The sequence below is a fragment of the Cetorhinus maximus genome, chromosome 12 (genome assembly GCF_964194155.1).
Source record: "Cetorhinus maximus chromosome 12, sCetMax3.hap1.1, whole genome shotgun sequence".
Classification (NCBI taxonomy): Eukaryota; Metazoa; Chordata; class Chondrichthyes; order Lamniformes; family Cetorhinidae; genus Cetorhinus; species Cetorhinus maximus.
In genome coordinates this window covers 70,118,688-70,130,449 of record NC_135890.1, presented here as the reverse complement: position 1 = coordinate 70,130,449, position 11,762 = coordinate 70,118,688, and the positions used below count along the sequence as shown (strand labels likewise).

At 41.7% G+C, this 11,762-nt stretch overlaps 1 protein-coding gene across 1 annotated transcript in view; it reads left to right on the top strand.

Annotated features, from left to right (window-relative positions):
• The first annotated feature begins 995 nt into the window (after positions 1-995).
• eif4enif1 (eukaryotic translation initiation factor 4E nuclear import factor 1) overlaps positions 996-11,762 on the top strand; it is a 71,795-nt gene continuing 61,028 nt past the window's right edge. Inside the window, exons 1-4 of the mRNA XM_078553842.1 lie at positions 996-1,424; positions 1,940-2,054; positions 7,207-7,280; positions 8,854-8,987. Coding sequence (XP_078409968.1) covers positions 1,944-2,054; positions 7,207-7,280; positions 8,854-8,987 — 319 coding nt within the window. The 5' untranslated portion in view covers positions 996-1,424; positions 1,940-1,943. The remainder of the gene's footprint in view (positions 1,425-1,939; positions 2,055-7,206; positions 7,281-8,853; positions 8,988-11,762) is intronic.

Sequence of the window (11,762 nt, the reverse complement as noted above, 5' to 3'; positions counted from 1 at the left end):
TCCTCATTAGTCTACTAAAGGCCAAATGTCCACTTTAGCTTGCTGGACGCCTGAACAATGGTCTGACTCAATCTCAGTTGTTCTTAAGGCATTCTTGGCCAGAGACATTGGTGCCTGATATTAGACCTTTGAGTCAGGACCATATGCTAATTCAATCCATAACTCTTGGACACATCAGCATGTAACACACTGCTTTCTGGGACCAAACAGAGTAGTTCTGTAACAAACCTCCTAATTTTTAAGAGTTTGCCTCCAGATTTATGTGACAGGTGATTTTCACATCACTGGAAATCCTGGTTGGTGTGATTCAAAGATGGACATCTGGAAAAGATGGGCATGGGTAGATAAACACAATGTTGGCAGATTTGAAGCAGAAAGGGGGACAGTATCTGAGCAAAGAGAACCATAAACAATAAGTAAAAGCAAAATACTGGGGATGTTGGATCTTCAGAAAGGTCTTACAGGTGTTAAATGTCAGCTGTTTCTCTCTCCACAGATGCTGTCAGATCTGCTGAGATTTTCCAGCATTTTCTCTTTTCATTTCATGAACCATAAACAATGTCAGCGAACATGGGCCATCATGTGTCATTAATTAAACTTGATCAACAAAAATGATGTAATTCTATTGACTGCCCCATTTGGATTTCAGTTGCCAGCCTCTTGAGAGCAGCTGCCCACTTCTAACAATACTTTCAATGAGGGAAAAACTGAATGAGATTGGTTTGATGACGTTGACAAATTCGACCAGCCCCTTCTTGGCTCTGATTGGCTGAGTGATAAACGATATAGTCGTCAATCCCATGCGCCTGAAGGTCTTTCGCCTTTTTTCTTGGAGAAAAAAAATTAAAGAGCGCGATTGAAAGTGTTTAAAAAAAAATACAGAAACGCGTGTGGGGAAGGGGTGGGTCCTGGGTGTGTTAATTTTGTATGTACGTGTGGGGGGGTTTGAATTGTTTTGTCGGGGTTGGGGGGGGGGTCAGGCAGGCGGTTGGTTTGTACATCCGGGTGTGTGAGGCGGCTGCGGCTTCTTGTCGGAGCGGCGGTGGTGACTGTTGCCGAGGCTCGGGGGTGGCCGGCTAGTTAGCCGGCGCAGAGGGTCCCGAGTGTCGCTCTTCCAGTCAGAGCCGCGGTCTGGGAGCCTGTCAAGTCCGCACTCGCCGCTCGTTAGTGCCACCGCCGCCTCCATCTCGGCTGCTTTCTTCCTTGTGTGCCTGGGGAAGCGGGTCTGCGGGAGGCTCCGGAGCCGGCGGGCCGCCGCCGCCGCTGAACCTTCCTCCCGGCCGGCAGCTCCTGGTTACCAGGAGAGTGGCCGGACCCCATCCTTCTCAGACAGGGGTGGGGGAGGAAATATCCCATTGCCACCCGCTCTCACCTCCTCAGCCAGAGGTCTCTATATAAGACTGGGAGCCTCTGCTCTGTTTCAGGTATGTAGATAGGTAGTAATGTGGGCTCTGTGCTGTGACAGAGGCGATAGCCTTTGTACCCTGTAATTCAAGCTGTATTTTACCCTCTCTAGTTTATATGAAGCCCCATCCATTGTTTTATCGACTTCGAATTAAATAACCGGCTTAAGCAAACTGTTCCTATTCTTCCTTGGCTGTTTCAGTATAGTAAGAACAAATATGTGCTTAATGTTGTCTTTTTGGTTAGGCTATATTTGTCTGTGTCAAGACTTTATTCGTTGAAAGGAAGAATGATTGTAGCTGCTTTTGCATATTGGGTGAAGTAATAGCCTGTTTCCTGTGAGGTTGGTTTTACTAATACCTGTACCATAATGTAACATCATAGTTAAAACAGCATTAAAAATATTGGGTAGTGTTTTAGTTTTTGCCTGATCTATGTTTTCAGTTGATTAACTTATCTTGGTATCACAGAATGTAAGTTAAATTGCAGTAGCTTACTACTCTAGTTGATTCCCTTTTGAATGTTTTGATTAAAGGTCTATGTCCTTTATGGCAACCATGGATAAAAAAGAATGGATTGAAGAAAATGGAGAACCATTAATTGACCCACAGAGAATGTGTGGTATGAAAAAAACATATAGATATTCCAAGGTAAGTATAATGTGGGAGTGGCTACATTTTCTTGACTAATCATGCTAAATATTTGTAACAAGGAACTGACATGGCTCTTGGCTTTTACCTTGCTGTTTGGATGATATCAGAGCCTACAAGCATTTATTCTCTGCTTTGGCAACAATGGATCAGAATGATGGTCAGGTTCAGAGAACAAGTTCTCTCAATCAGGAACTATTTTGAAAAGCTTGTCCTGGTGGCTGTGCTGGGTCTAGCCAAGCCAAAGTGTAATTAGAATTTCCTTAATTGTTTCCACTCAGCTGTACTGAGTTGGTTTAATAGCTGAAAGTAATCTAAATAGTTGACTTGAGATAGCTGTTATGGTATGATCTGATGCTGGGATCCCTGTTTTGCAGTAAGCTGTAAAATGGATGGTATAATGAGAATCTTTTAATATCCATCCTGGATGTGCATATACATCCTGGATGTACATAGAACAATTGAAAGTAATGCTAACACTACCCATCCCTAATTGCCTTTGTGAAGGTGGTGGTAAGTTACCACCTTGAACTCCTGCAGCGCATGTGCTGCAGGTACACCAAAGTGTTGTGTGGGAGGAAGTTCCAGGATTTTGACCCAGCAGTTTAAGAAGCTATATCAAAAGCTGTTGTGGCTATTTGCAGCCATAAGCCTTTAATGTGGAACCAGTTTGTGTAGTCCTCAAGCGCATGTTCAGATTGATTATTCTGCTGCAATAGTGCTTGTATGAAGCAGAACCACTTTTGAACTAATATTAGTGATGTAAATAATACCTTCAGGCTCTTGTGTGCGAGCTGAAGAATTACATTGAAAAAGTGGAAAGTTGTCCCCTATACTTAAATGCTCATTGCTTATGTATGAGCTTAGACTTAGTGCCACGAGGCTTGAGGCAGCTCAACTGAGCCTGACCTGACATCTCCATATGTTTACCTTCCCAGGGGTGTCATTGCTAATGATTAGGAGCGAGTCTTATTCTTGGCCCCTTCTTGGCTGTGTTTGCTAAAGCCAGTTACTGTCAGCACTGTTGCAAACTCGTTTCAACATTTGGTGAGGGATTAGCTGCATCACCATTGAAATAATTTGCATTTGTTCCACTACATGCTACTTGACAAGTAATATGTTATGAGCATTACCCCTGTACATCAAAATCCATGAAACTGGAATAATAGATTGTGGTACAGAAAAAGATTATATGGGCCATTGCCTTAAAGCTATCCAATTTGTCTCATTTCCCTGCTCTTTTCCATAGGCCTGCAAATTTTCTTAAGCATTGAATTACCATTTGATGGTAACTATTGAATCTGCTTCTGCTGTCTTTTCAGGCTCTGCTTTACAGATCATAACATTGCTGTTAATCAGAAGAAAAATTCCTCCTTTCTACCTTCTGGCTCTTAAATCTGTGGCCCAGACCCTCCTGCCAGTGGAGCCTGTTTCTCCCTGTCTATATTAGCACCTTCATAATTTGGAACATCTCTATTAAATCAGTCTGTCATCTTCTATGGCATAAGAAGAACAATCTCAGCTTCTGCAATGTCTACACACAGCTGAAATGCCTCATCCCGGTACCATTTTAATAAAATTCTGTTGCCCAGAATTGGAAATAACCAGTGCTTTATCAAAATTTAGTTCACTTTTTGTTCTCTTGGCATCTGTTATAGACATCTATTATGCCTATAATAGCCTTATCAACTTGTCCTAACATCTTCAGAAATTGGTGAATGTAAACCAAATTGTGCTTTTGGTTTATCTTGCCACTCCACGTTCTTCCTTCCACAACCTATTGCCTCGCTCTTTTTTGCATTAAATTTCAACTGTCATGTCTGCTTATTTCACCATCTGCTTTCCGCTTCATTAATTACTACATATGAGTTTTATGTCATCTGCTAACTATGAAATTATACTCCAATACCCACATCCAGGTCATGAATATATCAGAGCAGTAATCCAAATACTGGAATTCAGAATGCTACTATATACTTTCCTCTAGTCTGTAACAACTGTTTGTCACTACTCTCTGTTTTCTGTCTTAACTAGTTTCATATTCATGTTGCCACTGCTCCTTAGTCTTTTTACTAAGTCTACTTTATGGCACTTTATTACATGTCTTAAGTCTATGTACACCACCATCTGCATAAGCCTCATCAACCCTCTCTCCATTATTTAATTGTGGAAATTAAATCAAATTTCTGACTCTTTTGCCTTCAACGAAGCAGTGGTGACTCTTGCTTACCCATATGTTTATAAATGACTTTTTTTTCATCTTGCATTATGGTATCTAGAGGTGTTTTCCTGTATCTCACTCAGTATAAATTCAGTTGCTGTTTTAGGCCACATTTGGTGCTAAGTGACTAAGCATTTCCTGTTTGGAGCTCTGTGACTAAGTCACTTGCTTGCAGTGCAGCAAGTGGTCTTATTGTGGTATGATTCATCCAGTTACTACCAGTATCCCTATACATTTCTCTGTGAATACCCTGGATGGAAGAGCAAGTGGGATTTCTTGTAGAAAAGAAACCTAGTCATAGATTTGAAACCGAATGTACTAAACCAAGTCACAAGGTGACCCAGATGTAGGATAATTTTGTCCCCCTAAATTTTCAGATGAGCAACAGGAGCCTGGACTAGTTGGGAGGGTGGGTTTCACTTTCAATTGCGTAGTGCTGCAGGAGTGGGATTGGAAAGCTTCAAGGCAGAGCAGTTATTGTGGGCTTCATTGCCCCAGTCAGTGGGTTAAAATGGAATCTTTCCCTTTCAACTTGTCCAGATGCCACTGGTGACGACCTGATTTTCTCAAACTCAATAATGGGCAACCTCAGAGTGAATTGGGATGATTTTTTCATGCCAGGACATAAAATTCCTCATCTTGCATGCAGATGAAAAGTCTTTGTTAATATTTTCAAGTAAAATTTAATACTCTGGCTTATTCAAAACTGATGCTGTGCAGACTGAAGGATCCAGAACGCCCTATAATTCCTCTGGCAGCATTCCAAGGTTGTCTTTTTGAGCATTGCATCCTCTGGAGCAACTGTTGGTTTTCAGTTATCAAGTTGGATAGGGTTTGGCTACGCTAATGTTGAAATTAGACCACCAACCCACATCATTTTTCCAAGCAGGGTTCACTGCATATTGAATGGGGATGGCCGTTGCAGTTAATCCTGCCCCTCCAATTCTGACGGGAGTGTCCAAACTACAGCCCACAATCCAAGTTGCTCCTGCCAACCTGGAGTAGCTCTACTTCCTAGCCCCTGAAATACAGCTGAAGGCTCTTCCCTAGTTGTTTGTTTTTTCTGGGTTCTGCTCTGCCAATTTTTCAATTCTGACAAGCTGAAAATAAATTTTCTTGTGGTGTTGGGTTGCTTGGTACATGGAGCAGTAATAAGAGGTAGGAATTGACATGGGTTGGAGGGAAGGGGATGGTAGTGGTGATTGGGGGGGTGGTGTGTCAGCCTGAAATTCACATCTAAGTGACATTTTAAAAAATTTGTTCATGGGATGTTGGCGTTGCTGGCAAGGCCAACATTTATCACCCATGCCTAATTGCCCTTGAGAAGGTGGTCGTGAGCTGCCTTATTGAACTGCTGCAGTCCATGTGATGTAGGTATATCCACAGTGCTGTTAGGGAGGGAGTTCCAAGATTTTAGCTCAGCCAGAGTGAGGAATGGCAATATATTTCCAAGTAAGGATGGAGTGGCTTGGAGGGGAATTTCCAGATGGTGTTCCAATGCATCTGCCGTCCTTGTCTTTCTAGATGGTAGTGGTTGTGGGTTTGGACGGTGCTGTCAAAGGAACTTTGGTGAGTTCCTGCAATGCATCTTGTAGATGGTACACATGGCTGCCACTGCATTGGTGGTGGAGGGAGTGAATGTTTGTGGATGGGGTACCAAACAAGCTGCTTTATCCTGGATGGTGTCAAGCTTGTTGTTGGGAGCTGTACTCATCTATGCAAGTGGAGAGTATTCCATTACACTCCTGATTTGTGCCTTGTAGATGGTGGATCGGCTTTGGGGAGTCAGGAGATGTTAATCGTTGCAGGATTCCTTGCCTCTGACCTGCCCTTGTAGTCTCAGTATTTATATGGCTAGTCCAGTTCAGTTTCTGGTCAATGGTAACCCCCAGGATGTTGATAGTGGGGGATTCAGTGATGGTAATGCCATTGAACATCAAGGGGTGATGGTTAGATTCTCTTGTTGCAGATGGTCATTGCCTGGTATTTATGTGGCACAAATGTTACTTGGCACATGTCAGCCCAAGCCTGGATATTGTCCATGTCTTGCTACATTTGGACATGGACTGCTTCAGTATCTGAGGAGTCTCAAATGAGCATCATCAGTGAACATCCCCACTTCTGACCTTATGGTGGAAGGAAGGCCACTGAGGAAGCAGATGAAGATGGTTGGGCTCACAACTCATCACTTTAGGAGTTCCTCAGAGTAGTCCTGGAGCTAAGATGACTGACCTCCAACAACCACAACCATGTTCCTTTGTGCTAGGTATGACTCCAACCAGTGGAGAGTTTTCCCCCTGATTACCATTGATTCCAGTTTTACTAGGGCTCCTTGATGCAACATTCAGTCAAATGCTGCCTTGATGCCAAGGGCAGTCGCTCTTGCTTCACCTCTGGAGTTCAGCTCTTGTCCACGTTTGAACCAATCCTAGAGAAAAGTACTGAGCATCAAATTAATGTGAAAGGTGAGACTCCCAACTGATCTGAGCTTCTTGGTGGTGGTAGACAACTTGCTAGCAGTCCATGGACTCCATTGCAACTAATAAAATAGTGAACAGAGAAGAGAATGGACCAACCAGATGCCAAAACGTATGTCCCTGAAGTGTTTGTAATGGGCCAACATCAGCTTAGACTGCATTGTGACCTGCTAGACTGAACCTGCATTTTCCTGATCTATGGCTATGTTGTGAAAAAGTTAGTTAAGTAGCACAGGGGTGGTGTACATTTGTTGTTTTGAACAGGGGCGGGGGGGGGGAGTGGAAGCTTAGTACAAGACCATATATGAACCATATTGTTACTGTATCCATTCTGATTTTTAATGTGGTCATTAACATCTCCATGTTAGCATATGTTTGCCAACTACAAGCCATTTAAGCATTCTCTTAGAAGATTTTTTCCAAAGTAGTTTTAACATTTTCTTCCGTTGTGCAGGAAAAACTACTAGAAATCAAAGAGTACCCATATGCCAAACGGAGACCAGCATGCCTTTTGGAAAAATATGACAGGTAAACATTCGTCAACTAAAAATTTAATTACTGAAGTATTAAGTTGGTGATTAGTAGATTCTAAGCTATTAATTTATGAAATAGAAAATGAGACTTGAGGCATTCAGTCAGCTTGAAATGGTTCCTTGCTAGTAAACATAGCTGCTAATTCAATTAATTTGACAACAGTTACACTTTAATGAAATTCAGATAAAGGTTTGAAACTGTTTGAACATGCCCTACACCTAGAGCATATTTCTGAAACAACAGATGTATATGCCAGCATCTTCAGAGCAACATTTTTTTCAAGTAGCTTCACTTTAGAAAGTTTGCTCTTCGTACATTAGGTACTCACCACTTTAACAATCAAACCAAATGCCAAAGTCTGAATTTCAAGATCAGCACAGTAAAGTTAACTAGACCAGAATATTTTCATGTTAGTGTCAGCTTCATAGCAATATAGCATGTGAGCATTATAATGAAAAATAATTGTGCTGTCTTCTACTCTTTTTGGCAGTTTAAGTCTTGGGTCACTGCCTTCTTCTGGAGGGAGATGAAGAAGGAAGTTTTGTATCACTATCACTGATACCCAGCGCGACATGATTTGGTTTGTCAATTTTGAGAAACAGACTGCCATGTCATGTCCTTATGAGCTAGTTGAGTGAGGTGGTGCAGAGCGTTTACTGTGAATCCTGGGATTTTTAAAAAATTTATATAGTACGAGAACAATTGAAGATTTTTTTTAAAAAGCACTGTTTAGGTGCCAGCTACAGTCTCACTTTCACTTCTGGGCACCACAATTGAGGAAGAATTTTGGGCCTTGGAGAGGAGGCATTGGGAGAATAGGATTATGAATTTGTTATGTGGAGAGATTTGAGAAAGTGGGGTTGGTGTCCTTGAATCAGACAATGGATAAGGGAGATTTTACTAGAAGTATTGAAAATCATGTCTTGAAGTAGTAAGGCAAAACTTTCAAGTGGCAGAAGGATCAGTAACAAGATTTTATTTATTCATTGGGATGTGGGCTTTGCTGGCTGGGCCATTGTTTATTGCCCACCCCTAGTTGCCCTTCAGAAGGTTGTAGTGAGCTGCCTCCTTGAACCACTGCAGTCCATGTGGTGCAGGTACACCCACAATGCTGTTAGGAAGGGATATACATTTTGAAGTGATTGAAAGAGCCATAGGTGACAGAACCTTTTCAAGGGTTACTGTGATCTAGCACGACCTGCCTGAAAGAGTGGTGCAAGCAGATTCAATAGTAACTTCAAAAAGAAACTTAATATTTCAGAGCATGGTTGCCAGTGGGAGCAGAGCTGACAAGTGGACTCATTGAATAGCTCTTTGAAAGAGAAACCATCATGGACCAAATGGCCATCTTTGCTGTATTTTAACTCCATAGGATGTAGATTAAGGATACCTATCAAGTTTATTCATTATTTCATATATTTTGAGCAGAGTTGCAACATTAGTATTCTAGCTTCATGGTGTGGCATGTGTGTCAAAAACGCCAAGCAGTGAATCCCTCCACTCATATTGTACAAAACTAACAAGTCAATTTTTAGGTTAATGAACCTAGTGCTTCTGGTTTCTATAGTGAAGGTATCTGGGACCCCGAGAAGTGGCATGCGTCCTTGTATCCTAGTTCAGGCAGGAGTTCACCATCGGATGGAAATAAGAAGGATTATGGTTCGGATCTCGACAGGGCAGTTCTCAAACGCAGAATTGCAGGTGAGAATGGTGTAAAGCATAATCTCTACACTTGGCAGAGTTGAGTTTGTATTTTAATTACTGAAATTTCACCTTTTGGGGAAACTAATACAAAGTTTCAAGTTTCCATGCAATAAGTTGTAGGTGGTGGAGTAATGAGACTATATATGGAAGAAATGAATCGCTGGCAAACCTTGGTTCTTGAATTTGTGATTTCTCTGAAGATAGCAATGAACTTTGCCATGATGTTGGTATCTGGTTCCTGGTGTCTAACCCAGGGATACTTGGGTCAATTATATCAGCTGTGCCCTGTGACACATTCATAGCCTGGGAGTGAACCAGTGCACTATAGTCTGTTTGGCTCTTGGCAAAGTGATCTCCAGATGTTCACATGGAAACCATTGCCATAGCTCAGTTTGTAAGTCTGCAAAAACTACAGCCATGTCAAGCCATAATGGGGGTGGGGGCATAATGGTAATGGTAAATGGGCCAAAAATCCAGAGGCCTGGACTAATGCTCCAGAGAAGAGTTCCAATCTCACCATGACAACTAGAGAAACTTGGATTTGATTATTAGTTAAATTTGGAGTTAAATGCTGGTCTTGTTAATCATGAAACTGCCAGATTGTCCTAAAAACCCCATATGGTTCACTCATGCCCTTCAGGGGAGGCAATCTACTGCCCTGACGCACAGCAAACAATAGCCTTCTAAAATGGCCTAGCAAGTCACTCAATTCAAGTAATTAGGAATGAGCAATAAATGTTGACCTTGCCAATCACCAAGCTTCACATCAGAGGAACAAATTTTTAAAAAACTTAAGAAGGACTCCAATTCAATTGTATATTATGTCTTGTGATGTATTTAAAAGGTTCAAAGTAGCCATGCTCTTCCTTCCCTTGGCAGAGTCATTTTGTCCTGCACTTTCAGACCTTGTACTTCAGACGGCAATTCTTCAGTTTGTTTTATTTAAATGTTACGTTCATTGCTTTTTTGGAGTTTTAGGGCAATGAATTTGTGAAGCTGTCTATTTGAAAAGAGGCCTCCCACAGATTTTAAAAATAGTGGTTTGCATTGTCCTGCATGAACTTTTAAGTTCTTGCTTGCTTGGATCCTCCATATCTCAGTTGTTACACTGTGCTAATTTGCAATGTCACAATGTGGTCAGTCATCATTAATCTCTTACAAACTGATAGGTGTCAGTGAATTTAATAAATGCAGGGTGTACAGCTGACAAAGCCAACTAGCAGTGTTCATGCTGCAGCTTTTCAATACCAGTTATGTAGTTGGGGCAGTGCATACCAAGAACATCCAAGGGATTGGTAAAAGTTTACTCCCTCACAACTGTTGTCCTCTGACTCCAACTCACTTATGTGCCTCAGCAGCTGGGATACCAGATAATTGTTCCACATGTTTCAGACCACTCAATGAAAATATAATCAGATGGATGACCCAGAATTGGGTGTCTGACATGGTATAAAATGCAACCAGGCAGTGCAGACTTGAAGTTTAGTTAACAGCAAACAGCATTTGTCCTCGGTACAATTCACATGTTTCAGTACTGCCTTTTTCTCCTTGCCGAAGCCAGACTGCAGAGCAGGCATTTACTGTGTGAACAATACTTGGATCAACCTTCAGTCTACCACAGCACCGTTAAAGGGCAATTTGGCAACCACCTTCTCCAAATTGGTACACTGCTCCTTAGATTCACCACAGTGAACAGCATTTTTTTTCTTTTTTTGACCACTCATTGTACAAGTGATAGAACAAGCTGGCAGTATCCGAAATGGTGTGAAAAGATTGATTGAAGTTTAATTACGTTTTAAGATCCTGATGATCAGAATTTAGTTAGCTGTCATTCGGTAACTGTAATGCTCCGGTCAAGCAGAGGTTTAAGTCTAGCTTGAAAGTTTCCCATGTGTCTTTGCTTACAGCTGGTAGTTTTAAGCAGAAATCTGTGTAAACCCTGGAAGGTGACTTTTCCCATAGCACAAAATTGCCTGTGTGCCAAGGAGCCTACTAGGCTAATGGCACCTATTGGTAATAAATATGATTAATATCTAATGGTGCCTACCTACCTCAATGGTCAAGGGTACAGTGTACAGAGATGTAAGAAAATGCATGAACTTGTCAAATGTTTTCCCACTGACCATAACCGGGTGGCTGACAGAAGCAACAGCCTGATTCAGACCACCTGAAGCATCTAGTTCAGATCAGAGTGACCTGATCTATGCCAAGTGTCAGCTCCATTCATATCAGCAGAGTCACAAGGATAATGGCATTTGACACTCACTCCAGAGTTTGAACATAGTGTGCAGTACACTGTAGGGTGGCTGCATTTTTGAGTGTTGTCTTTTAGAAGAGGCATTAAAGGTGATTCTGGTATATCTAGAATATCTTTGGCAACATTTGTTCTTGAACAGTTATATTTGAATATATAGTCATCAATCTTTTTTTGTTTGCTTTGTACACATTGGATATTACATTTATTTTTTTTTGGAATTGCATTTCAAAATGGAACTCTGCTTGCAAGTTCTTTGGATGTCCTGAGCATGTGATAGCAGTTTACAACTGTGTCTATTTGATGATGCCTCTGCTGGCTCAGTAATCAAAAACAAATGCCACTATGCTCCCCCCTTTTTTACATGCCTCCTATTTTGAAGGATCTAATGGTTTCTGCCTCAGCCACTCCATGGCAGTGTCAAACAAGTTGCTACGTTTAACGCAGCAGCTGCTTTGGACCTGGAAAGCACTGCTTGTGTGATGGGGCAGATTCAATTGTAACCTGTAAAGGAAATT